Source organism: Syngnathoides biaculeatus, chromosome 13 (assembly GCF_019802595.1).
Source record: "Syngnathoides biaculeatus isolate LvHL_M chromosome 13, ASM1980259v1, whole genome shotgun sequence".
In the NCBI taxonomy this organism is placed as follows: domain Eukaryota; kingdom Metazoa; phylum Chordata; class Actinopteri; order Syngnathiformes; family Syngnathidae; genus Syngnathoides; species Syngnathoides biaculeatus.
The window spans coordinates 7683949-7711689 of record NC_084652.1 but is presented as its reverse complement, the minus strand read 5'-3'; the positions used below and the strand labels follow the sequence as shown (position 1 = coordinate 7711689).

The following is a 27741-nucleotide window of genomic DNA, read 5'->3' as shown; positions in this document are numbered from 1 at the left end:
GAGACGGGGGCTCCATTTTGGCTCCCGTTCCTCCCCTGGGACGCTCGGTCCTGGCGGCGGATCGGGCGCCCGGCCGTGTTTAACATTCATTGTGTGCAGCGAGCTGGGTGATTGTGTTGTCGGAATCTACACCGAAACACTTTGGGATGCTGGGGGGTGGGGGTGGGGGGTGAACATTGCAACATCTGGAAAGAAGAGTTACAAGACACGTGGAGAAAAAAAAAAAGAAAAAATGAGGGTTACATTCGGGAAACGATGCCATTACGTTAGATTGGGAGACCCGAACTAACGCTAGGAGAAAGCGGCGGCCTCCAGACGGCTCAGCGACAGACGGAGCAGCTGCGAAGCGGTGGATGCTTTCCCTCCCGAAAGAGAAGATGAAACGGCGTCGCAAAACCGCCACCCTCCGGGTGCGGTAGCGGCGGCGTGGCAGTTCACACGCGCAGCTAGAGCGCTACAAACATGCCAGTCTGCAAAGTGGAAAACATCTGTCTGGAGGGGGGAATGTGCAAACCAAGGATTTTATGCGGCGGCCTGAAAAAAAAAATGGTTTGAAATGAACGGGAAGCGCAATACAAGTAAAACCCCCACCTAATTGCAAGATCACCAAGTTTACATTTTTTTTCTGTGGTGTCTAAATTTAATCTTAACATTAACCAGAAGAAGGGCTGGATTGCAATATGCAGTCGTTTTGATGTAATACACTTTTTTATGTATTTATTTCTGAGTGATGGAGAAGATACAGACATGCAACTCTCAGTTTCAGGAGGCAGGACACCCTCTGCCTCACATTAAGGGTATGTTTACATTTTAATCTACTGTAATTTTCAGCCTACAAGCCGCCACTTTTTTCCCCACACGCTGCGGTTTATAAGGTGATGCGGCTAATTTGTGCATTTTTTTCCTAACGGCCATAAGTGAGCACTCGCACGGAAAAGGTAAGAGTGAGACGGAAATATATGTGCCGAGGAAGTGACTTTTACCGGCCATGTTAGTGCTGTGCTGGCGTTAGCTCTGTGCTAGCGTGTTGCTGCCGCGTTACTGCCATGTCTCAGTGATTTTTACCAGTAAGTTTTTTTTTTTTTAACCGGCCCTGTCAGCGCCACACTAGTGTTAAACTTGCTGTGTACCGTCTTTAAATATCGCATGTTTCAATGTAGGTACTTGCGGCTTTTGCACAGGTGCGCCGTATGTATGTACCAAATGGTATTTCCTTTACAAATGTACTGGGTGAGGCTTATAACCAGATGCGCTCTGCAGGCAGGGAATTACGGTAGTTAACATAACAGCTTAAAAATGAGCAGTTGTGTTTACCTCCCTCTAACGTGGAAATATTAGCCGACAGAGGTTTGACGTCTAACTTGAGAAAGCATATTGCGGGAATTTAATTTTTTTTTAATTTTTTTTAAATCTGTCCTCAACATTTATTTATCCTAATATTTCTGTATTGTTTTGTCACTTGTTTTTCAATAGTATTCTATGTATTTTCCCCAATAATTGTCCAGTAACTAATATTTTTTATATTTAATTAGGATTACAAATATTTTGCAAATGTGTTTTGTTTCATATTGCATTGTTGTAGTATTTTGTCCATCCATCCATCCATCCATCCATCCATCCATCCATCCATCTTCTTCACCACTTGTCCTCACGAGGGTCACGGGGAGTTCTGGAGCGTATGTAGTATTGTGTAATTGCTATAATTATTTCAATTTTTGATGATTTGCCCGTTTTTTTGTATTTTTTCAGTTTTTTTCATTTTACGTCACATTTGGATCATTATTCTTTTTGCAAGTAACATGATATCATATCCAGTGTATCGATATACATTTGTATTATTTGTCTTTTCTCTATTTTTCATTTTAAGTAATATTTGAAGCCTCATTCTTTTTGCAAGCAACCTGAAATCCTCAGTACAAGTTGCACAAAAGATGGCTAATAATGCTCGACGTCCAAAAGCAAACAGTCTGGTGTTGTGACATTTTCTCCGTCTGCAGTTTGTCGACACACGGGCCCATTTTGTTGACACACGGAACCATTTATCAGAGGCGTTCCACCTAGATGCAAGTGTGACAGCCCGCACAAATCACAGCGAAGGGGCTTGTCTGCTTGAGATTCACACTTTCCCGCTTTTGTCCTCTTTTTTTTTCCTCCCCCTTTCCCTCCAAGCTTTAATTTGATTTGTGTGGCCAGCCACCCTGCAATTCTGCCACTGTTTAGCAGATCCCTTTCGGCCCAGTGCAGCTCCCAGATAGTTCCGCAAATGAAAGACCTTAAAAACTTCCATTTTCTGGTCAGCTCACCACCATGAGACGCTTGTGAGGTCCATCTTTTCCTCCGTCGAATTTATCTTTTGCCCCTTTTCCACTGCATGGTACCTAGCTGCAGCATTTACTATTTCTAGTTGGTAGGCCAACTGAAATCGAGCGTTTTCTACAACTGGCAATCAGGCTTTCAAACCTCTGTGGGGTTATTTTTGCCCACTCTTTCTCGCAGAATTGTTTCAATTCAGCAACAATGGAGGATTTTCAACCGCAAATGGCCTTTTTAAGGTCATGTCAAAGTATTTCAATGGGGCACTCAAATACCTTCATTTTGCTTTAATTTGGTTTTCCACCCATTCAGATGTCGACTTGCTGGCGTATTTTGGATTATTTTGTCGAGTTGATGCCCGAAAATACACCTTAGGGATTTTCTTGTAGCACGAAATTCATAATTCCATCTATCGCAGGTTCCTTCCTTCCTCCATGTTCCCTTCCTGGGTTCCTTTGTGACGATATTTTTTTTTAGGCAGGTCCAGTCCTGGTAAGGTTCACCATTGTTCCATGTGTTTTTTTTCATTTGAGGATAATGGTAATAATAATAATTTGAGATAATGGTGAGGCGGAACGGTGCATCAGCTGGCAAAGTGTTGGGCTCACAGTTCTGAGGTCCTAATCCTGGCCCCGCCTGTGTGGAGTTTGCATGTTCTCCTCGTGCCTGCGTGGGTTTCCTCCGGGCACTCCGGTTTCCTCCCACATCCCAAAAACATGCAACATTAATTGGAGACCGTTTGTCTCAATGTGCCTTGCGATTGGCTGGCAACCAGTTCAGGGTGTACCCCGCCTCCTGCCCGTTGACAGCTGGGATAGGCTCCAGGACTCCCCGTGACCCTCGTGAGAATAAGCGGCAAAAGAAAATAATGGATGTTAATAATAATAACACACCCAACCATGATTTTCACCATGCCATTACGCCGCGAATACATACTAGCAAGCTTTATGTAAGATTTGCTCCTCGATTCTTGCATGAGCACGGACTGTACCACAACGCGATTGAAGTCACACCTTCCCTCTTCCACATCTCACACAAGGTCTTGTGGCTTTACAGGGTAAAAGTAGCGACAATAGTGAGTGTAATACACCCTGTGGAAAAAGTACCAAGAGAACATCTTCACATCTGAAAATGAGCTCCGGCAGACAAATATCACCTGCAACGCTGAGAAAATTGAATCATTGGAATTTGACATTTACATTTTCACCCCCCCCCAACCCTTCATCATTAAGGTGTGACATTTGAATCATGTTGTCACAAATTAACAGCACATTAGCGCCACTTGTCAAACGTTTTTTTTTTTTTTTTTTTTTTTGTGCATAAGAAATCAAGGGACTCCATGACTGCGTATTAGAACAGCAATTTTCAACCAGCGTGCCGTGAGAAATTATAAAATTTAATGTGATTGCTGTTTCTTTGTTCATATATCTATGGAAGTGATGCATAATGACAAAACAAATACTTTTTTGAATATATATAGTTTGTTGACGTGCCACAAGATTTTTCAATGGTAAAGTATCTGGTGTGGTTCCATAAAGGTTAGAAATAGCTGTACCATGAGAACTGCATGTATCGTAATTCCCGGCCTCCAGAGCGCACCTGGTTATAAGCCTCACCGAGTACATTTGTTAAGGAAATACCATTTGGTACACACATACGCCGCAGCTGTGTAAAAGCCACAAGTGCCCACATTGAAACCCACATTGAAACAGGAGATATTTACAGAGAAAGATGGTACACAGAGAGTTTAATGCTAATGATAGTACTGTGTTAATGCTAACGCTAGGGTTAAAAAAAAAACAAAAACATATACCGGTAAAAATCACTGAGACACGGCAGTAACATGCCAGCGCAGCGCCAACAGGGCCAGACCGGCAAAAGTCACTTCCTCGGCACAAATATTCCCCCGGTCTCACTCTTGGCTTTTCCGCGAATGCTAACGCTAGCGCTGCTATGCTAACACTATTGCTATCGCCATGCTAACGCTAATGCTAGCACTGCCACGCTAACAGTAATGCTATCGCCGCGCTAACAAGGCCAGTTTAAAAAAACAAAAACAAAACATACCTGTAAAAGTCACTGACACACGGCAGTAACACACGAACGCAGCGCTACAGGGCCGGGCCGGTAAACGTCACTTCCTGGCACATATATTCCGCCAGTCTCACCCTTACCTTTTCCGCAAGAGTGCCCCCTTGCGGGCGTTAGAAAAAAAAAATGCACAAATTAGCCGCATCACCGCATCAACAGAAGAGTTGAAAGCGTGTGAAAAAAGTACCGGCTTATCGGCCGGAAATTACGGTGCATACTAAGTTTTAAAAGATATGTTGTGATCCATCTTTCCCTCCTCCATTTGTGTGCTGAAGCGCTACACACGCAACATCTGCTTCTGCCTGGCTGTTGCACGGATGAGCAATTAGCTTATCAGATCATCCCCGGGCGCCACAAGCACACAGAGTCTTTATCGGATCCGCATCGATTAAGTACGAAGACGCCGCTGACTCCCAAACATGGGTGAGAACACTTTGCCGGTGATTAGACATCAGCGTGGCTATGAGGCTAGCTCCCATCTTGGCGCCTAAATAACCAATGTGTGGTTGCGCATATTGTAAAACAATATGATACATTGAAATACAAACTATTTTTTTTTCTTGCGAAATTGAGCTTTTCACAATTTTGTCTCAATGCAAATGAAAACTAATCCTTTTGGGATTGCAACAATTATTAACTTCTCTTTATATCTATGTACATTGTACAGAAAATGTATTTATATTAACATGAATCAATGTTCAATGCTTGTGAATGGATACGAGGGACTCATATTATGACATGATTTTGAACTTTGTATCAATATGAAGATTTAATGCTAATGTTTCAATACCGCATCATAATATATGTTGCATTGTGAAATCAATATTTTCTTCCTCCTCTCGATTGACATTGGATTCGTAGGTAAGGATAGAGGACAGTTAAATGTAACTATAACAATATGTAGTTGTACCCATACTTAAAACATCCATATCTCGACAGTTGTGTACTGATACTGTGTCATAACAGAAAACAACGCATGCACAATATCACAAAACATTGTGGTATTGAGATTTTTTCTTCATGTCCATTTAAATTGCAATTTTTCCGAGTCGATAACCTTTACAGTATGCATCGATACTGTATGACAAAGAAAACCAATACATTATCATACCGATGTTTTGTCCAGTCTGCAGATAAAACAACAATATTTTATGGCTGGGTATAGATATCAAATCATAAAATAATACAATACGAAGCGATATCTATATTTTGTCATACGTCGATAAAACACATATTTGACTATTTGTTTTGATACTGCACCATACAATACAAAAAAGCAATACTTTACAATAATGTTCTGATACCCCTTTGTTAAAAACAGATTGATATTTGGTGCACATAATACGATGTACATGAATATATTTAAGTATACAGCCTCTGGGTAAAACTGGATATTTGGTTTTTGTGTTATTGTAATATTTTGTATATTTAGTCCCACCCCTTGAGAAACAATAATTTGAAGCTCGTGTATTCTGTATCATAACAGAAATTGAAAGGAAACAAAATGTATATTTTGTTCGTATAAAATCAGTTTCACTCAATAGTGTATACAGTGATAATTACAATACACGGCTCATATCACATATCATCAATATAATATACTGTAGCGCCGGAGAAAAGGAGTCGGAGGCGGAGTGTCGGACACAGAAACAGAACTTGCTTTATTGTTCGACATCACCAAACTACTCGCATAACGGCGGGAACTCTGTTAACCTTTCCTCCGGAAGCGCAACAACAAAAACAGTCCGTGCGGAACCCCGCACCCCAACTCGAGGTCCCGCGGGTGAATTATGTAAACACCACACAAGCCCCCCCTGAATTCACCCATAGTCAAAATCCTTGTGCCGTGGAGGGATGATGACCCGACCCCGGCGAGTGTGCATTGTAGGGGCCGATGGGGGCGGGGCCGCACTGTCCATTGAGTCACGGGACAAGGGCTCAGGCGGGGTCAAGGGTACCCCGGCGGGCGCAGGGGCACAGGGCAAAGGGGGACGACCCCGACGCGGGGGGAGGGCCAACCCCAAAGGCTGGGCATTGTCCAGGTGCGCGGGTTTGACCCTGTCCACGGAAACAGTCTCGGGTCTGCCGCCAATGTCCACGAGCAGGCTCTTATCCCCGTGCTCCAGGACCCTGAACGGCCCGTCGTATATGGGGGGCGGAGAGGTCCACGGTGGGCGTCATGACGAACAAACACAAAATCCGCAGAGCGCAGGTGACGGGGCAGCCGGGCAGCTGGGGTGCCATGTTGCGACGTGGGAACCGGCGCAAACCCTTTTGCGGCCTCCAGCAGGGAGGACCGTTGCCTGGCTGCGGACCAGGGCGCTGTGGCGTCCGGGATGAATTCGCGGGGACCCGCAGTGGCTGGCCGTAGACGAGTTCGGCGGATGAGGACAACAGGTCCTCCTTGGGGGCACACCTGAGGCCGAGCATGACCCACGGGAGCTTATCCAACCAGTTGCCGTCCGTCAAGCCGGCACGCAGGGCTGCTTTCATGGAGCGGTGGAACCGCTCGCAAAGACCGTTCGCCTGGGGGTGATAGGCGGTAGTGCGGTGCAGCTTGACCCCCAAACTCTCAGCGACTGCGTTCCAGAGTTCAGAGGTAAACTGAGGGCCACGATCTGAAGAAAGGTCGCACGGTGTCCCGAAGCGTGCAACCCACGTGCCGATGAACGCCCGGGCCACGTCTGACGACGTTGTCGAGGAGAGGGGAACGGCTTCGGGCCAGCGGGTCGTCCTGTCCACCATGGTGAGCAAGTAGGTGAATCCGTGCGAGGGAGGAAGTGGACCTACCAAGTCAACGTTGACGTGGTCAAACCTCCTCTCGGGGACAGCAAAGGGCTCCAAGGGGGCTTTTGTGTGGCGATGCACCTTAGCCCGCTGACAGGCCACGCACGAGTCGACCCAGGCCTGCACATCTTTCTTGAGACCGCGCCACACGAACTTCTGGGCCACCAGCCTCACGGACGGTTCCTTCCGGGGTGGGAGAGGTTGTGGACCGCCTCGAAAACAGCTCTTCGCCAGTTTGCAGGGACCAGCGGCCGAGGCTGGTCAGCCGAGAGGTCGCACAGCAACCTGACGCCCGAGTCACCAACCGCGACTTCCTCCAGGCGCAAACCCGTGTCAGAAGTCTTGAGGGCCTGCACCCCGTGGTCCGAGGCCTGGTCTGCGCTCATGCGGGAGTAGTCGAGACCCAGATGCACAGTGCCGACGATCGCCCTGGAGAGGCAGTCCGCGACCACATTGGATTTGCCGGCGATGTGTTGGATGTCCGTAGTGTACTCAGAGATGAACGACAGTTGGCGTTGCTGGCGGGCGGACCATGGCTCGGCCACCTTGGACATGGCGAAAGTGAGGGGTTTATGGTCCACATATGCCGTGAACTCACGGCCTTCCAATATGGAGCGGAAGTGGCGGATCGCCAGCCAGAGGCCGAGGAGCTCTCTATCGAACGTGCTGTATTTGCGCTCCCTGGGGACCAGCTGACGGCTGAAAAAGGCAAGCGGTTGCCAGGCGCCGCCGACCCACTGTTCGAATACGGCTCCAACAGCGTAGTCCGATGCATCGGTAGTGAGAGCGACAGGGGCCCCGTGGGTCGGGTGAGCCAGCATAGCGGCACGACTCAGTGCGGCCTTCGTAGCCTCGAAGGCTTCCATCCTCTCGGCCGTCCATTCAACGTCCCGGTTGGGGGCCTTGTCTTTAAGAGCCTCATAGAGCCGGCGCATGATGTGGGCCGCCCGGCGGATGAACCGGTGGTAGAAAGTCACCATCCCCAGGAACTCCCGGAGGCCCCGAGCCGAGCGAGGTCGGGGAAAAGCGGAGACGGCCTCCACCTTTGCCGGAAGGGGGGCGGCGCCGTTCTTGTCTATGAGGTGCCCGAGGAACTGGATAGAGGGCACCCCGAAAACACACTTTGCCGGGTTGATGATCAGGCCATGCTGCTCAAGTCTTGCGAAGAGGTCGTGGAGGTGCATCAGATGTTCATCCTCCGAGGAGCTGGCGACGAGGATGTCATCCAAATAGACGAACACAAATGGCAAGTCCCTGAGCACAGAATCCATTAAACGCTGGAAAGATTGTGCCGCGTTTTTAAGACCAAACGGCATCCTCAGAAACTCGAACAGTCCAAACGGAGTGATTACAGCTGTCTTGGGAACGTCTGAGGGGTGCACGGGAACCTGGTGATACCCGCGCACCAGGTCGACCTTGGAGAACAAGATTTTGCCTGCCAGGTGGGCTGAGAAGTCCTGAATGTGTGGAACAGGGTAGCGGTCGGGCGTAGTGGCGTCGTTAAGGCGGCGGTAGTCACCACACGGTCGCCACCACCACTCGGTTTAGGGACGATGTGTAGTGGCGAGGCCCACGGCTATCCGAGCGGCGGACGATGCCCAGACGCTCCATGTTGGCAAACTCGGACTTAGCGACTGCTAGCTTCTCGGGATCAAGCCGTCGGGCCCTCGCGTGGATCGGGGGGGCCCTTGGTCTCAATGTGGTGCTCGACCCCATGTTTAGTCGTGGCAGAGGAGAAAGTGGGCCGTGTCAAGGCAGGGAACTCACCAAGGAGGAGTTGATACTTGGTGCCGTCCGATAGCGAAGTGGAGAGACCACCATAAGTCGCCTCATTGCGGACGCAGGCGACCGTGGAAAAAGTCAGTGCATCCACCAGACGGCCCCTCTTAACATCCACCAGCAGCCCGTGGGCACAAAAAAAATCAGCGCCGAGGAGAGGGAATGAGACATCCGCAGTGACAAAGTCCCATGTGAAGCGCTGACTCCCGAAACACAAGTCCACAGTCCTCATGCCATAAGAGCGGATAGGGGAGCCATTAGCGGACAGTAGGGGTGGCCCATGAGTCCCGCCAGCGGCGTCCTCCGCAGTGGCCGTCAAGACGCTCCTCTGGGCGCCGGTGTCACAAAGGAATTTGCGCCCGGAAAGGTTGTCCTTGACGAACAGCAGCCGGCTCTTCGCGCCCACGCTCACGGCCGCTGCGAAGCGTGGGCTTTGGCGTTTCCCGACGCGTCGTAGTTGCAAGGGGCGCGGCACCTCTTCGCTTTCGCACCGAAACGGGCATGGAAGTAGCACAAGCCTGTGCCGGCACGGCCGTCGGTGCCGAAGGGGCCCCTGCTGGATGCCACCCCCGCGCCCGAAAGTGAGTAACTGCGCGTCGCGGCCAGCGTCTCAGGGGAGAAGCGCTGGGTTGCCAGGAAGAAACGGTCGGCCTCCTCGGCCAGGGCCCGAGGCTCAGTGATAGTACTGTTCGCGAGCGCCGTCTGAACATGCGGTGGCATTTGCCTGAGAAACAGTTCCATGAAAATGAAATTGGGCTCTTCCGTGCCCAGCAGGTTTAGCATCATTTCCATGAGTACGGAAGGTTTGCTGTCCCCCAGTCCATTAATAGCCAACAGACGTCGGGCACGTTCCGGCCGTGAAAGTTCAAAAACCTTGAGAAGGTGAGCCTTGATCCCAGCATACTTATCTCGGGCCGGGGGAGAGGTGATGAAGTTCACTGCTCTGGCCGCCGTTGAGCTCCCGAGTGCTGAGACAACGTGGTAGTAACGCGTGGAATCATCTGAGATCCCGCGGAGGGCGAACTGAGCCTCAGTCTGTGCGAACCACGCTGCCGCGGACGTCTCCCAAAACTCCGGCAATTTGAGGATGGCGGTTGCCATGTTCGTTTCAGTCTCGAAAACGCCGGGACTGACGTCGGGGTCACCAGTGTAGCGCCGGAGAAAAGGAGTCGGAGGCGGAGTGTCGGACACAGAAACAGAACTTGCTTTATTGTTCGACATCACCAAACTACTCGCATAACGGCGGGAACTCTGTTAACCTTTCCTCCGGAAGCGCAACAACAAAAACAGTCCGTGCGGAACCCCGCACCCCAACTCGAGTTCCCGCGGGTGAATTATGTAAACACCACAATACCGTAATTCCCGGCCTACATAGCGCACCTGGTTATAATCCTCATTGAGTACATTTGTAAAGGAAATACCATTTGGTACATACACAAGCCGCACCTGTGTAAAAGCCACAAGTGCCCACATTGAAACCCACATTCAAACACGAGATATTTACAAAGAAAGATGGTACACATAAAGAGTTTAACACTAGTGCTAATGCTAGCGTTGTGCTAATGCTAACGCTAGCGCTGCATTAACGCTAACGCTACGGTTAAAAAAAAAAAAACACATACCGGTAAAAATCACTGAGACACAGCAGTAACATGCCAGCGCAGCGCTAACATGGCCGGCCCGGTAAAAGTCACTTCCTCGGCCATATATTCCCCCGGTCTCACTCTTGTCTTTTCCGCTCAAGCGCCTCTTTGCAGCTGTTACTAAAAAAACGCACAAATTAGCGGCATCACCGCATAAACCGCAGGGTTAAAAGCGTGTGAAAAAAGTCCCGGCTTATAGGCCGGAAATTTCGATAGTATCTATAGTTTGTCTCGCATTTTAGTAACACTGAATATTTGACATTTGTCTATCGATAATGATATGATACATAAACAGGAGAAGGTGGCATGTGTTTGGATCACTGATGTAAAGAAAAAAAAATACAAAATTTTATCTGGTTGGCATGCTGGCCTATCAGTGACAAAATGTCAATGAGCAACATTTAATCACGGACTGTTTTTTTGCCCCCTCCAGGTGAAAAGATCGGAGGTTTGTTTACTGCCTTCTATTACACCATGGCGGCGGCTCCGGCGCCAGCTATTGAGGTAATGACACAGCTTGGACACTCAGGAAATCATTTTCATATCCTGCACAAGCGAGACGTAATGATAGCTGCTGATAACCGACAATCAGAGTGACTGTTCAAGTGTTAAAGAAGGGGGGGGGGGGATTTTTTAAAATGGGGATGAAATGGAAAAGGGTATGAAATGCTTGCGTGCAAAAGAACAACAACGATAAGATATCAATATCACGATGCATTTGTATGGGTTTCTTTTCTATTTTGACCCTCAAAGAAAATCATGACACTAGTGTCAATCATCAAATATCATTTTCACTATGGGAGGGGAAAAATGAGGATATTGTGGCTTATGGTATCATTTGCTGCTATGATACAGTATCAATACACAATTGTCAAATGATAAGTTTCAAGTTGAAGTGGGATAAACTCATTTTTAATTTTTATACAGTATTGATTAATGTTTGGCTGAAACTATCAGAGATCAACTTGAGTAATTCAATTATGAAAAAAAAGTTTGAAACATAATTTCTGGTTCAAAGCTTCGCAGGGATCATATTTCCACGATGTTATTACTGTGAAATCCATCACTAGATAGTAATAAGTTGGCCCAATGGCAGCAAGCACGGAGGAAAATGTTTGTATAAATTTTGTATTATTTCAGACAATAAAAGGAAGATAAAGTGAAACGTGAACCACAACAGCTCATCTACGATTGGTATCACAAAGTCACGTTATATTATTATTATTATTATTATTATATAATATTGCCTGGAGTCACTTATTGAACAAACGGGTAACTAAATAGTCTGGATGACAGCTCAAATGGTTAATAGCCAGTCGACGCAACACATTTTAATTCCCCGATGCCGAGGTCACTCACCAGGCCAGCCCCGACTTTTTAAAGCCATACACGCTCAAAGTCACAGATAAAACAGTAGAATGTAAGGATGGTGGCCACAAGTGGACAAAAAAATAAAAAATAAAAATACATGCACCTCACAAGCATGTTTATTAATGTAAAATCAATTTCCATCGATCCATTTTATTTGTGGCTTATCCTCATGAGGGTCGCGGGGAGTGCTGGAGCCTATCCCAGCTGTCAACATACACCCTCAACTGGCTGCCAGCCAATCACAGGGCACATCGTGACAAACAGTCGCACTCACAATCAGACCGAGGGGCAATTTAGAGTGTCCGATTAATGTTGCATGTTTTTGGGATGTGGGAGGAAACTGGAGTACCCAGAGGAAACCAACGCAGGCACGGGGAGAACCTGCAAACTCCACACAGGTGGGGCCAGGATCGAACCTGGGTCCTCAGAACTGTGAGGCCAATGCTTTACCAGCTGACCCCACCGTGCCGCCTCGTAAAAATCAATTTGTTTCTGATTAATGGATTAACTGATGGGAATATAGGTTGAATATGTCATTGAGTTTTTACAAGGGGTGGGTCAAAATATTGATATTGTAACATTTTCTGTTATGAAAGAATACAGATAAATGTTACATGTTCTGTTTTAACTAATTCACCACCGCTTTTGTCTCAGCTGGAAAGCGACGGCCTGACAGTTCTTAGGACCCGGGTTCGATCCGATCGTGTGGAGTTTGCATGTTCTCCCCGTGCCCGTGTGGGTTTTCTCCGGGCACTCCGGATTCCTCCCGCACCCCCAAAAACATGCAACATTAATCGGACACCCTAAATTCCCCCTAAGTGTGATTGTGAGTGCGGCAGTTTGCCTCCATGTGCCCTGCGATTGGCTGGCAACCAGTTCAGGGTGTACCCCGGCCTCCTGCCCGTTGACAGCTGGGAAAGGCTCCGGCACTCCCTGCGACCCTTGTGAGGATAAACAGCTAAGAAAATGGATGGATGTCTTGTAATACGGTATTGATACAGAAAACATCTTTAACATCATACCATATTGCAATTTTCCCACTGTGGAACTAATTTACCCCTTTTCCGTTGTGTTACTTTGCATTAGGGTTGAGCGCCACCCCCCCGAGGAAGAAGTCGGTGTTGGCAACGACGGCAACAAGTGGAAAGAAGCCCTCATCTTGACAGGCGTGCGCGTCTTATGACAGATGGCGTTTAGGCAGCGCACGTGCGTGTTCCTTGCTGCTCCTACATCGGCCTCTACATCCATTACCAAGTCAAAGAGAAATGCTAAGGAGGAGGGGGAGGGGGTAATCCCCCCCCCCCACCTCCACACACACCTATATACAATATCCATATACACACACATATAGGCTGGGCGGTACACCTTGGGGGCGTGGATAATCACCAGGATTTATTGAATGGTGCTGGCCGCTCCTCACTCTATCAAGTCGTTCTTTATAGGCCCGCTGATAAATGATACTGCCACCCTGACTGAGGATGGAGGAGGCAGTGGGGGGACGGGGAATGAGGGGGGGGGGCGGCAATGAAAGTACAAAATGAGGCGTTGCTCCGGCCTGAGCCGTCTTTACTCCCCCCAACCCCACGAAGCAGTGAAGGTGGAGATGGATGGGTGATTGTCTCCCGTCAAAACAACAGAAATGAAACGCAGTGCAATACTTTCTTTTTTTCTGCAACTATACACAGTATACAGCACTGGCATTATTTGACATATGACATTATTTGTAGGAACTAGCGTCATTTCCGGCCGATAAGCCGACAACTTTTTTCACACGCTTTCAACCCTGCAGTTTATGCGGGGGTGCGGCTAATTTGTGCATTTTTTTCCAACGGCCGCAAGGGGTCACTCGAGCGGAAAAGGTAAGAGTGAGGCCGAGGAAGTGACTTTTACCGGTGCGGCCAAGTTAGCGCTGCGCTAGTGTGTTAAAGCCGTATCTCTGTTATTTTTACCAGTATGTTTATTTTAACTGGCCCTGTTAGCACAGCGCTAGTGTTAACATTAGCGCGACGCCGCACACACACTCTCTCTACCGTCTGTCTTTTTAAATATCTCGTGTTTCAATGTGGGCACTTGCAGCTTTTACACAGCTGTGGTGTATGTATGTACCAAATGGCATTTCCTTTACAAATGTACTGGGTGAGGTTTATAACCCGGTGCCTTCTGTAGGCCGGGAATTACGGTACATTGTCTTGACGATATATGTGATTAGAGCCATGTATTGTAATTTTTACTATATACACTATTGAGTGAAATTGATTTTATATGAACAAAATATACATTTTGTTGCATTTCAATTTCTGTTATGATACAGAATACACAGGCTTCAAATTATTGTTTATCAAGGGGTGGGACAAAATATTCTATAAAATATTACAGTATCAACACAAAACCCAAATATCCAGTGTTACTCAGAGGCTGTCTACTTAAATATATTCATGTATATAGTATTACTGTATATGCACCAAATATCCATCCGTTTTTGTCTGTAGGCCAGGAATTATGGTAAATACTTTTTTTTGGACCAATTCAAAGAAATTGGATAACTTTCCACAGTAGACCTGATAACCTCCTCGCCTCATCATTTAATAGACTAACACCATTTTGCTGTCCAAACAAATGCCGAGCAAAATGATTTTTGCCTTCTCGCAGGCGCTGAAGGTCACTAGATTATTCATGTTTAGTCGGGACACATCAGGATGAATGGTCCCAAACCTGCTGCACCGCCCCCCCACCCCCCCCACAACCCCTCTGTGGTCCCACGACCAGGCTGCCAGTCAAACTGCAAAAGACGGATGACGCCGGTGGCCGCGGAAGCTGCTCTTGATCTTGTCCGGCTTCTCTCCCTGACAGGCCGGGCCGTCGGCCTCGGATCCTAATTGAGCGGTTAGGACTGGCGGGGCTGGATTTCGATACATCACGGCGGTTCCGGACAGGACGGGACACACTTCCTCGCTCCCCCCGCTTTGCTCGTCTGAGAGAGCTATAATAAAAATCTGTGGGTCCACCTCTGTTGCTTTGCAAATTGAGCACAAAAAAAAAAAAAAAAGGGAAGGATGTCTAACATTCAATCAGAGAGCAAGGCAGCAGCGGCCTTGTGAGGTTTCACATCAAAAGCAGAGGTGCGTACCATTGTTCTCGGCCGCTATTTGCTTGAAACCGAAGAACGACTTCTTTGCTTTCAAAGGCTCGCAGGAGCATTTTATTCTTGTTATCCTCGCTTAAGTGCACGGATCTTATAGATTGCTAACTTTCAAATGTCTCCATTTTTCAGCATTTGGCAACAGCACTCTCGCTTCCATTTATCTGCCAAGTTTAACAAGCCCGCACTCCAAATGATCAGGCGGTGGCTCCGGCAGAGCATCTCGCAGGGTGGTAACTCACACTTTTCGGTGACACTGTCGAGGGTCCGTCGTCGCGCCGAGAAAACCACTTGCAGCCCCCAGCGAGGAGGCGGATTCAACTTTTAACAACTCTGCAGTGAAGTTTGCTTGTTGAATCCCAGCAGTGGAGAAAGTAAAACACTCCAAAATAGCTCGATAATATACAGCGGCCCCCGAGATCAGACAGACGGGCTAACAAAAAGATACAAGAAAACCACTTGCAACCAGATACTTTTTAATCTTTGACAAAAATGACTAAAATTACTTCACATTACCAAATCAGTTGTGAAACAATGTATGAGAGACTTGATATGATATACCGTAATTCCCGGCCTACAGAGTGCACCTGGTTACAAACCTCACCGAGTATATTTGTAAAGGAAATACCATTTGGTACATACGTACGCCGCAGCCGTGTAAAAGCCGCAAGTGCCCACATTGAAACAGACGTTGAAACCCGAGATATTTACAAAGACGGTACACACAGAGCTTAATGTTAGTGCCGCTGGGCTAACGCCGCCATGCTAACGCTAATGCTAGCGCCGCCGTCCTAACGCTAACGCTAGCTCCGTGCTAACAGGGCTGCTTATAAAAAAAAAAAAACATACTGGTAAAAATCACTGAGACACAGCAGTAACACGCTAACGAAGCGCTAACAGGGCCGGACAGGTACAAGTCACTTCCTCGGCACGTGAATTCTACCGGTCTCACTCTCCCTTTTTCCGCACGAGTGCCCTCCTTGCGTCTGTTGGAAAAAAAATGCACAAATTAACCATATCACCGCATAAACTGCAGCGTTGAAAGCGTGTGGAAAAAAATCGCAACTTATAGGGCGGAAATTACGGTACATTCCACCTATTTTCCAGCTATCTGTGCAACTGGAGTCAGGAGCTATTTTTTAACACAGACTTTGCAGGAATATTTTTTTTGTCCCCTGGGGGGTAAATCCTGTCATCATATGTAATTATGACCCCTAATATGCATACATTTTCACCAAGAGAGACGCAGTTATTTAAAACCAATTCGTGTCCATTTTTGGGACATCATGATATTCACGCATTATATCATTCAGTATATCAAAATATTAAAGTGTTTTAATATGAAGCCATAATTTGGTATCAAGAGAGGTTAACTCATCGGTCAATGTTAGCACCGAGCTATTTCCTTTTCTTTCCTTACCCAACATGGCTGCCTCAAGTACACATGGAGCGTTTTCCAAGAGAAGAAAGGGAGAAACCAAGTTTGTCTTCAAAATGCTAATCCATCAGTATTATTAATGCATAAGTGTTGTTCTAGAATGAGAATTAATTAATAAACATATCTCTAGTATCTACCACTTCACAGAACTGATAACATAGCAACATCTTTTTTGCCCTTTGTTTTATGCGTTAAACAAAAAATAATTATTAATTAATTATTTAATATAGTTATTTCCTTGATTGTGGCCTGTTAGGAGACTTTTATCTCAATAAGGCAAAAAAATGAATGGGTTCAAATTAAAATTTGCGAGCAGCGATCATCGGGGACCTTACGCAGGCCCCTTTATTATGGCGAATCCGGGAAACTGTTTACAAACTCATCAACTGACTCGGACCACGAAAAAGAAACATATTCGCGAAAAAACCCCCGCCTGCCCGACGGCCGTCTGCGTTCCCGTGTGATGCTTGGAGATGGACTCCATCCATCTCCTCGTTTTTACCCGGTGAGATGCGTCTAATTAACACTCCCGTGAATGAAAAGCCTTCCTCGGCGTACCGCCTCCAAGAACATCACTCGCCGCATACAATGGCGAGCCGTCATGTGAAGTACAGCATTGGCGAGGGTTTGTGAAAAGACTGAATTTGTCGGCCCTGGGAGAAACAAAAACAACGAAAAAAAAAAAAAAAAAAACTAGACGGGACCGAGTTCTATGGGAGGTTGTGGGAGAATGGCAATAAAGTCTTTTTTTATCCAGATTATTATCACAGCCAGTTGGAAGAAGAAGAAAAAAAACGGTGTTGCTATAATGTCAGCTCCGGGAAAAGGCGATTTGTGCGTTGCTCAAGGACGCGTCTTCACACGAGTGGCACCGGAGAACTGACAGTATAGACTCTTCATTATGGTTATTTCCCCTCATCTTCAGACACCCGAGTTATCTGTTCTCTAAAAACCCGAGCAACCGTCGCAAGTGCATTTACGATACGGTACATAGTTGAAAATGGATATAATTTATTGATGTTTGCAATTCAGACGCCGCAAATGTTTAGAAGCTGGTCTCATCGTTTTGGCAAATGTTTGAGGGTTGTAAGAACACAGTGGGGGTTGGGGGGGGGGTGAATATGGATTCCGTGCATACCTTGGTTTGAAGGTCACAGCTGGATCCATTTGGATCATATTTTATTCTTTTGGCAGATATTCATAGTAAGTTTCTTTCGGCTTGTCCCGTCTCATCTCAGATGTTTGTTTGGCGCAGTTTTTACGCCGGATGACCCTTCCTGACGCAACCCCTCTTGGGGAGCAGAGGCCCAGTGACATACGAATTTACGACCCCAATGCTCTAACCACTAAATTTCTCTACTTATGTCCAATTCTTCATTGGCACTCACTTTTGCCAGCTACCAGGCAAGCATACGGGCACATCACCCCCCATCCCCCCTCCCCCCTAAGTAAGAAAAAACTGTTGTTATCAAAGTGTGCTGATGACTGCGTGCTAACAATCATCATGGCGGCTGTTTGTCACCTCCACTCGGGAGCCTCTGGAGAACTCGAGTAGCATAAATTTAGTGGCACTCTTTGGCGCTCTCGGCTCATGTTTATAAATTCAAACCGAAGTGCTTCTCAAGGTCTTTAAATGTTTTCTATTCACCACCTTTAATTATTCATGCGCTATCTGCTGTAATTTTTCCCAGTTATTATTTTTTTGTATTTTTTTAACCTCCTCTCCCACTCCCTCCATCCTTTCCGCTAAATTATGGATGTCGCTCTCCCCCTCGCTCGCTCCGAAGCACTCATTCAGTCGGCTCGCGTCGCTCATAACATCTCCCCAAACACGACAGCCGAGACGTGATTTATTCGACGTTTTCCGCCCCTCCTGTAAAAGCTTTATCTCGGATTTCACGCGCCTCCTGAGTGGGGCGGCGGCGAGCGTTTCGCAAAGTGCTTCACTTTGATTTATGCTCTCGAAAGGGTTAATTCTTTTTTTTTTTCCGTAAATGACAGTTCATGAAGATTTACACTGAATGTGGTGTTTATGTCTGGAAATAAGGGCATGTTGGCAGCAATAGTTTTTTACTGAATAAAGACATACAGTGGCAGCTTATCTTATGACAATATCTGTTAATCGGCTAACCTTTTAAGAATTTGAACTAAAATTGGACCCACACATTTTTGCCAAAAGGAAAATGTAGCCCCACTAGTATTACTAGCTTTCGTTATCGTTAAGTAGCTCGCCACATCACACGAAATCTCACAGGGTTTTTGATGGAGAAAATGTAGTCTGCAACATTAGCTTTTCATGCTAGTCGCTAACTATCTAGCTATTACAGTATTTGAGCTGAAAACGTATGACCACACGTGGGATTCTGACTGAGCAAAGATGTAGATTGCATGTTAGCTTGTCGTGATGGCTGCCTACAAGCTCGTCATTAACTAGCTAGCCAAAAATTACATTACCCTTTACTAGCTTGTGATGAACTAACTGGCCACTTCAATATGTGAATTTCAAATAAACAACCTTCCTGACACATCAGTGTACAAGATACAGACTGTGATGTTGTCTTTTGATGCCACGAACAAGCTGGCCACGAAACAGGCGAACCATATCAGCACCGGACCGGAAAATTTACGACCATGTGCGAGACGTTGCCCTATGTCAAAGGTTTTTAACCGAGTAAAGTTGTAGACCTTGCTATTAGCTAGGCCCAAACTACTTAGCCACTTCAGTGTTTGAGACAATGTACAACCTCACAAGACAAGTGTACGCCTCAATTTTTTACCGAGTTACGATGCATACTTTTACATCATCTTCTTACACTACTCACTTAGCCACTTGGCATTTCAACTGAAAATGTACAACATACAGAGCGATGCCAGCGTAGGTCTTTTTTTTTTTTTTTTTTTTTTTTTTTTTTAACTGAGTTAAGACATACATCGCTAAGATAGATTTTCACCCTTGTCACTAACTAGCAAGTCATTTGAGGTTTTAAGTTGAAAATGTAGAGGTGACACGGTGGATGACTAGTTACCATGTCTGGTTAACAAATCTGCCTCACAGTTCTGAGGACTGAGAATATAATCCCAGCCTCTCCTGTGTGGAGTTTGCATGTTCATGCCTTTGTTGTATTTACTCTAGTTTCCTCCAACATCCCGAAAATACGCAGGTTAACTGAAGTATCTAAATTCACCGGAGGTGTGAATTTGCACGGGAATGGTGGTTTGTTTACACGTGCCTTGCTAATGGCTGGCAACCAGTTCAGGGTGAACCCCGCGTCTTGGATAAAAGATAACAGGGGCAGACCTCAAGCATGCTTGCGACCCTTGTGAGGATGAAGCAGTACAGAAAATGAATGGATGGATGATAAGGTGATAAAGTGAAAGCTTCCAGGAAGGGGGGCGGGGCATTTTACTGATCCATATTATTCTTTTTATATAATTTGCTAATGTGATTTTATTTTCTGTCATTGATTGAGATTTGACAGCTAGCATTTTGCAGTTTGAGGTTGGACTTTCCTAAAAAAAAAAAAAAAAAAAAAATCCATTTAAAAAAACTGAAATATTACCACAGTTTTCCTTTTTAATTTATATTACTTATTTGATAAGCTTTCACAGTTTACAAACTTATGCTGCATTTCCCTAAAAAGAACAAACTTTTGTGTAGATTTTTTTCATTTATTTGAGACATTTAGTGGATAATTTAATGCTATTAGTTTCATTTTTTTTTTAAATGTAATTAAATGCATGTGTTTAGACAAAAAAAAAAAAAAACTTTATTTTTTATTTTTAGGGGATTTTAGTCTCTTATTCCACTGAATGTGAACTGTATCCTTTTTAAACAAAAGTACACACCCGACTGTGTTTTTACTCTGTTGGCATCAGCCTTGTGACCTCTTTCGTGACAGTACACTATGTCCACGGTAGCTCCAAACACCTGTTCGGTCTCCACATCTATCATGTTTGGTGACTTCACTCCCATCTGCTTGGTCTTTGGTTTGGCGTGAACGGCCGTGAGGGAGGGAATCCGCTTTTTAATCGGGGCTCAGACCTCACTTACAGGAAGCGGAGGGAGGAGTTGAAGTCACCGCACCGACCTGCTTACTTAGGATTTAGCTCTTACTGTGTGACAAAATGGCTCAATGAGACGTCAGCTTAATTCACAAGTCTTTGATGGCGTGAAATCATAGACCACAATGCTAGCTTCTCATGCTAGGTTCTGAATAGCAAGCCACGCCAGCCTTTGAAATAAAAGGTACACTATACAGCAGCATACAGCACAAATTCTGGACTGACTGAAGAAATAGATGTTAGCTTCACACCTTAGCCTGAAACCAGCTACCCACTAACTAGCTAATCACTTCATACAGTTTCACCGCATGACCTCATGCTTGGCGCCATCTTAAATCACAACTTTTTGACTGACTGAAGACGTACATCTCTAGGTTAGCTTCCCATGTATCCAATGAAACTAGAAATCTACGAGCCCACGTGAGACGACATATGTATCTCACCATCGACACTCTACATTAGCTTCTCCCGTTATTTGGGAACTAGCTAGCCACTAATAGCTAAGTACTTCGGTGTATGACTAAAAATGTACAAATTCACATGGGTTTTACACAGACTGAAGATGGCGCACCAAATTAGCTTAATGCGCTAGCGACTATCTATCTAGGCACTTCATGTACAACACCACGAGATATCAACAAAGTTGTCCAGTTTCAACAACATTACCCTCTTATGTGAGCTGCTAGAGCCTTGTTAAAGACCTCAGTATAAAAACCTACCATTAGCATGCAGATTAAAATTACCACAAAATAACCATAATAAGAAAGTTTACTCACCGGCACATCTGGTCCGGGCCCTCAGTGGCGGTCCAGGTGCACCAGTGCCACCCTCCAGAGGCCTGGTGAGCAGCACGCTGATCTCATACTCGGTGTCGGGGTCCAGGTGTCCGATCTTGTGCGTGGTCTTGTCAACGGGCTGCAGGTCGTACATGGTGCCCGACACCGTACGGTATTCCACCTCCCGGTCCACGATGGGTCCGTCGCCATTGATGGAGTTGGCGTTGAGTTGGATCCACAGATACGTGGCACCCACAGCGGTTAGCTGGGGCGGCGCAATTGGCACTGGAGGCTCTGGAGGGGTTAGAGGTACGTGTACGTTTGGTACCTGATGATAATAATTAAAATAATTTAACTTTTAACTTTTGAGTCGAAAGCAATTTCTTTGTGAAAACCGCTTTACACTTCACACCAGAAATTAAAAACATTCCGTCTTTGTAGGTAATATGGGAGTCGCTGATGTCTGACAACTATTTATACTTCACAGTATACGCCGCCACCGATGTAACTTTCTGATTATGGGGTCACGCGTCACTGTGTGAAAACGGACACGGCGGCGGAAACGTCTCACTTGGTTGGCCCTGTGAGAGGGACTGCTGTGAATATGTGACAACCTTGACAGTGACCTTTTCCTCCGACGAGTCGCCGTTATTTGTCTAATTTGGCTCGAACCTTGTTCCGTCTCCTCCTTAATGAGCCTTCTACAAATGTCAGCACAGGTTCTTTCATCTGAGACTGGCATTTCGATTAGACGATTGTGTTCAGCAATACTAAGTTGGCCACAACTTCTGTAAGTCGATTTATTGTTCTGTATAGCTCCGATGATATTTACTAGCTTTATTTCATTGAGTATTTTACACAGTTATAAAATGCAAAATGTATGTTGTTTTAATCAAATCTAACTCACCACACTGACATATTTCATATTTTAAACAAACTCCTCCTAAGGACTACACTGTAAATTTACATTCATTTATGGCACATATTTACAAATGTACAATACAGTATTTGAATTATATTGAATGTTCTATACATGAGAAATGTCCCATATCGACATCCCAAGTAATCCATCCATTTTCTTAGCTGCTTATCCTCACGAGGGTCGCTGGAGCCTATCACAGCTGTCAAAGGGCAGGAGGCGAGATACACCTTGATCTGGTCACCAGCCAATCACAGGGCACATGGAGACAAACAGCCGCACTCACAATCACACCTACGGGCAATTTAGAGTGTCCAATTAATGGTGCATGTTTTTGGGATGCGGGAGGAAACCGGGGTGCCTGGAGAAAACCCACGCAGGCACGAGGAGGATATGCAAACTCACACAGGCGGGTCCGGGATTGAACCTGGGACCCCAGAACTGTGAGGCCAAGGCTTTCCAGCTGTGCACTATGCTCCCCCATTCCAAGTAATATTCTGTACAATTCAATGTTCTATTGATGTTCTATACAAAGCGAATTTACAATATTTAAATCGTACTTAATATTCCATACAACACTAATGTAGCATATTTACATCATGTACACAATGTTTTATACAAATTACATTTACAGTTAATGCACCTGTTTGAACACATATTTCACATTTCTATACACCTAATTGAACATTTGTTTAATTTAATACACAAATACAATTGACTGTATTTACATCATACGTAATGTTCTACAGTGATTCCCAACCAGTGTGGACATTAGTGTGCTGAGCTCCTTTCAGGTGCGCGGTGAGAAATTATAGCATTTTTTTTCTTAAATGCTCTAAAAATCATTTCCTAGAAATGAAGTATTTTTATTCATCTTTTTATGCCACTAAGGGATAGTGACAGAAAAGTAATTAAGGAAATACATACAGTAATTAATTAACGTATCCGCTTTTTGTGACATTTTTGTTTGTTGGCGTAATGTGAAAATTTTCAAATTATAAAATACGCGTATGTCCGTTGACTCCATAAAAGTTGGAAATCACTGTTCGATACAATACTAATTTGCATAGTTACAAATCTAACGTATTCTAAAGGAAGTAGGGTGGAGCACACACTGATCTCAAGTCAGGTTAGGTTCTTTAAACTGCGTCTAATTCGAACTTTCAAACATCGCCTCAAGTCTACCAGCTAATTCACCAGACCTCAAGACTGTCGGAGGGCCCTGAGTATGGCTTTGTATTGACGGGTTTTGGGGGTCTAGTGTCTTTTTAAGATGCAAAATTCAACAACCCACGATGAGAAAATGAGAAAAAAAAAAAGTGTGTTTTTCGGGCATGCACGAGGAGATTAGCCTTTCCAAACTTTTGAAACCAAGTTTCCCCACTTCACCCCAATGCAAGAGTTGGAACACACACACAAAAGCCCAAACATTAGCTGTCCTCTCACGGGTAAACTTTCCAAAATATTTCCTGCCACATTCCATTCAGACAGCGGGAGCGCAACGCCTGTCCACCGCGACACAAAAGCCAAAGCGGTTTACGGTGATTAAAGCGCGGAGGTGCGCAAAACCTGGCGTGTTGAAAATTACAGATTAACCGTGTGAAATACACTCAAGTGCTGGCACACGTCGGAGGTATTAATGACTTGCTTTTCCCAGCGCTGGCGAGCTCGACCGTGCGTCGGCTTGGAGACGGCCGACAGTGGGCGTGCGACATGGGCGGCCAAACGCGGGGGTCGGCGAGCAGCTGCCTTTGCGATGTTTGACCACACGGCCGAGCGGAACGGCGACAGCTGCTTCCTCCTCAACTGTGACATCTGCAGACTAACAACAGCTACTTCTATATACTGTACGCGTTGAATGTGTGAAAATAAACCATATGTCCCAAGCTGGACCATTACGGGAAAACAGAAGATGGTGGATTTTGTAGCCGTGAATCCTCTTAAAGGAACTTTTCACAGTATAAAAATGTTTTCATCTAATCGTAAAAGTGTGCTTTTGTGCATTTTTTATCCAAAATGAATCATTCTGAAAAGGGAAGATATCTTATTATTCATACAGTGATGCCTTGGTTCTCGACCACAATCCGTTCCGGAAAACGGTTCGAGAAGTGATTTGTTCGAAAACCGAATCAATGTTTCCCCATTATAATGAATGGAAAAAGAAATAATGTGTTCCAAGCTTAAAAAATTTGGCTTTTTAAAGCATTTTTTTAGCTTTTTCTGACTGCATAGTAGACATTATATATTATATTATTATGTATAGTTTGAATACTTCATATAGTGAAATAATTTCAGAAATATATTTATTTTTTTCTTAAAATGTATGCTTTACCAGTAGAGTACGCTAGGGTGGGAATGCTTTGCCGTATCTGCAGCGACACGGCCCCCAGCTTTGTAAACTTTTTTTTATAAACAAAAGTGCATAATAACTTTAAACAAGCAACTTGCGTTCTTTGGAGCCATGATTGGGGGTTAATATGGTCGTCCTCCATACGAAGAAAAACAACAGTCACTACCGGGACGTGTCTGTGTACAGAGGCTGCGTTATACACAATAACAAAAGTGCGCTGGTTGCGCCGTGCACGTTATGTCATTTCCGTTTTTTTTTTTTTTTTTTTTTTTTTTTTTTTCGGGAGGCGTTCGAATTGACAATAACAAAGCGCATCATGGGTTGGTCAACTTCTTGCGCATTGCGCAATATGTTATTTTCGGGTTCTGTCAGGGGCGTTCGAGCACCGATTTTCGTTCAAAAAAAAAAAAAAAAAGTGAAATTTTCGTTCGAAAACCGATTTGTTCGAAAAACGGGGACGTTCAAGAACCGAGCCTTCACTGTATTTAAAAAAAAAAGTCTCCTGCAATCTTTAAAAATGTACACATTTCTTTGCAATATTGTACCTAACGTTTTGTACACACTTCAACTATATGATCATAAGAGAAGGCTTTTTTTTGTAGTTATAAATAATTATAATGAACACTTTTTGTTTTTGAATTCACAAAAGTGAAGGAACTTTTAGCTAAAGATCAAATCCCCACAAATTTTTGTGTGAAATTAAAAAACTTATATAGGAAGGCTGTTGGCGCATGAAATTACATTTTTGCATGAAATTATACTTAAATCTCGCGCAGAAGAAGTGACTGCTTTGGTAGAAATCAGAACCATACATACCAATATTCTGTAGAAAATAATTTCTTTTATAAGGTTATTTTGTTTGAGAAAAGACTTGTCAGAATTAATGAACTAGGGGAAGAAAATAGAAATCATTTAACATTGAAATCTTTATAACGGAACCATTTTTGAAAAAAAAAAAAAAAAAAATTCCAACTGGTAGGTTTACGTGGCTAACAAAATTCCTACAGACCAAACTTATTAAAAGGTTCTACTATTCTACTTAATCTTCACGAATTCCACATACTTAATTGTATTTAAAAAAAAGAAAAAAAGTACATTCAGAATCATCAAACTAGAATTTGGTAAATTCAAAATAATCTGAATAATATCCTCACAATAGACTTTTGAATGAAATTCCACCAAAACTTAATGAAGGAAGAAACTCAAATTCACATGTGGCATTTTGGTAAAAAAAAAAAAAAAAAAAAAGTTTAGCCATAGCCAAATGAGGAAATAAATATAAATAATAATAGATAAAATAAAATAATATATTTTAACCAACTAAAAAAAAAAAAAGGAAAAAAAAAAAAACACTTTTTTTTTTTTTAACTCACTGAATTCCAGAAAGAATAGTTCAAGTTCATGCAAACGTGAACACCCAAGTACACGCGGAGCCTTTCATCTGTCAGAGTGTTGTCACGGTCCTGTTGATTGATTGTAATAATAATAAATCCTACTTTCATTTGCCGAGAGCCTTCTCTCTCAATAAGATGGGGGGGGGGGGGGGGTCCTCGCGACTCTCCTAACCGGCCTGCAAAAGACAATCGATCGCTTCTGGGAAGATGACCAGCGATTCTGGCTTCGTTTTTTTTTTTTTTTTTGTCCCCCCGCCCCCTCTTCTCAGTGGCTATTCTCATTAGCGCCGACGCGGGCCAGAACGCTCAGCTGGAGCTCTGTGAACTCGGGGGTAAAAGGAGTACGGGTCTAGACGGGGGGAATAATTATCCGCCCTTTCAGAACCACTACGGGAGAGCCCATCAAGAGGATGGAAAGTGGTGGTTTGGGAGTGGGGGGGGGGGGGGGGGCAAGCGGGCTGATCCATATGGCACGGCACAGTTCCACATAAATCTGGCATGAAAATCAGGGCTGATTATCAAGGATAATCAAGCATTCATTCTCCTCCTGTTGACCAAGGCGGCGCTGTACTGTAATGAGGCGGGTTGAAAAATCCACAGTCAGTGGTCACTCCCGTACACATTTAATGGAGGATTTACGAGTCATTGCTACGAGGAATGAGGTGGGGTGGGGGGTGTGGATCGTGGGGTTAAGCACTTGTTTTACGGTGGCGGATGTGGAGATAAGAGGAGACACTTGGAAGCGTTAAAACGACAGCTTTTTTTTTATTGGGTGGGGGAGGAGGAGAACATGAAGGCACCTTAAGATGACTTTTATATTTCTGCTAATGCGCTATTTAGCCGTCGCTTAAGTGCTAAAGATGCGGGGGTTGTATTGGGACACACGAATGCGGTCATATTTCATATTTCTCAACGATTACCTTCCAATCGTCTACTCCGAGCATAAGAATAAGCGAATAAGAAGTGCTTGCGTGAATTGGTCCGTGGTGAAAAATAAGGTTGGGGACCACTTCTCTGTCATACAGTACTGTACATTATAAAAAAGATAGTCACATAATTAAACACAATGTAAAGAATTAAAAAGTTTGTTTGTCATGATTACCGTATTTTCCGCACTACAAGGCGCACCGTCAATTTTCTCACAAACTGATGGTGCGCTTTAGAATCTGGTGCGCCTTATATATGGATCAATATTGAGCCTTTAGTGCAGCTCCATCTAATGGATGCACAAAGTGAATCTGTAGCTGCAGTAATAATTGTTGTTTCTCACGGTTGAAGAAGGGTTGACTTATCGAGAAATAACGACATGCTTGCAATAGACAAACATTTTGCATGCAATTGTACTGCATTTTCACTGAGGGAGCTCTACCAAGTTATTTGGGCACTGAAATACCGTAATTTCCGGCCTATAAGCCGCGGCTTTTTTCACACGCTTTCAACCCTGCAGTTTATGCGACGATGCGGCTAATTTGTGCATTTTTCCTAACGGCTGCAAGGGGGCACTCGAGCGGAAAAGGTTAGAGTGAGACCGGTGGAATATATGCGCCGAGGAAGTGACTTTCACAGCGCTGCGCTAGCATGTTACTGCCGTGTCTCAGTGATTTTTTACCAGCATATATATATTTTTTTTAAACCGGCCCTGTTTGCGTGGCGGCGCTGGTGTTAGCGTTAAAGGTGTG

At 44.8% G+C, this 27741-nt stretch overlaps 1 protein-coding gene across 8 annotated transcripts in view; it reads right to left on the bottom strand.

The window, feature by feature from the left end:
* The window catches only part of LOC133510523 (receptor-type tyrosine-protein phosphatase mu-like), a 211748-nt gene that overhangs the window by 108896 nt on the left and 75111 nt on the right, over nucleotides 1-27741 (bottom strand). For all 8 annotated transcript variants that reach the window (XM_061838533.1, XM_061838535.1, XM_061838534.1 and 5 more), the window contains exon 7: nucleotides 21400-21693. In XM_061838533.1, the coding sequence (XP_061694517.1) occupies nucleotides 21400-21693 (294 nt within the window). The remainder of the gene's footprint in view (nucleotides 1-21399; nucleotides 21694-27741) is intronic.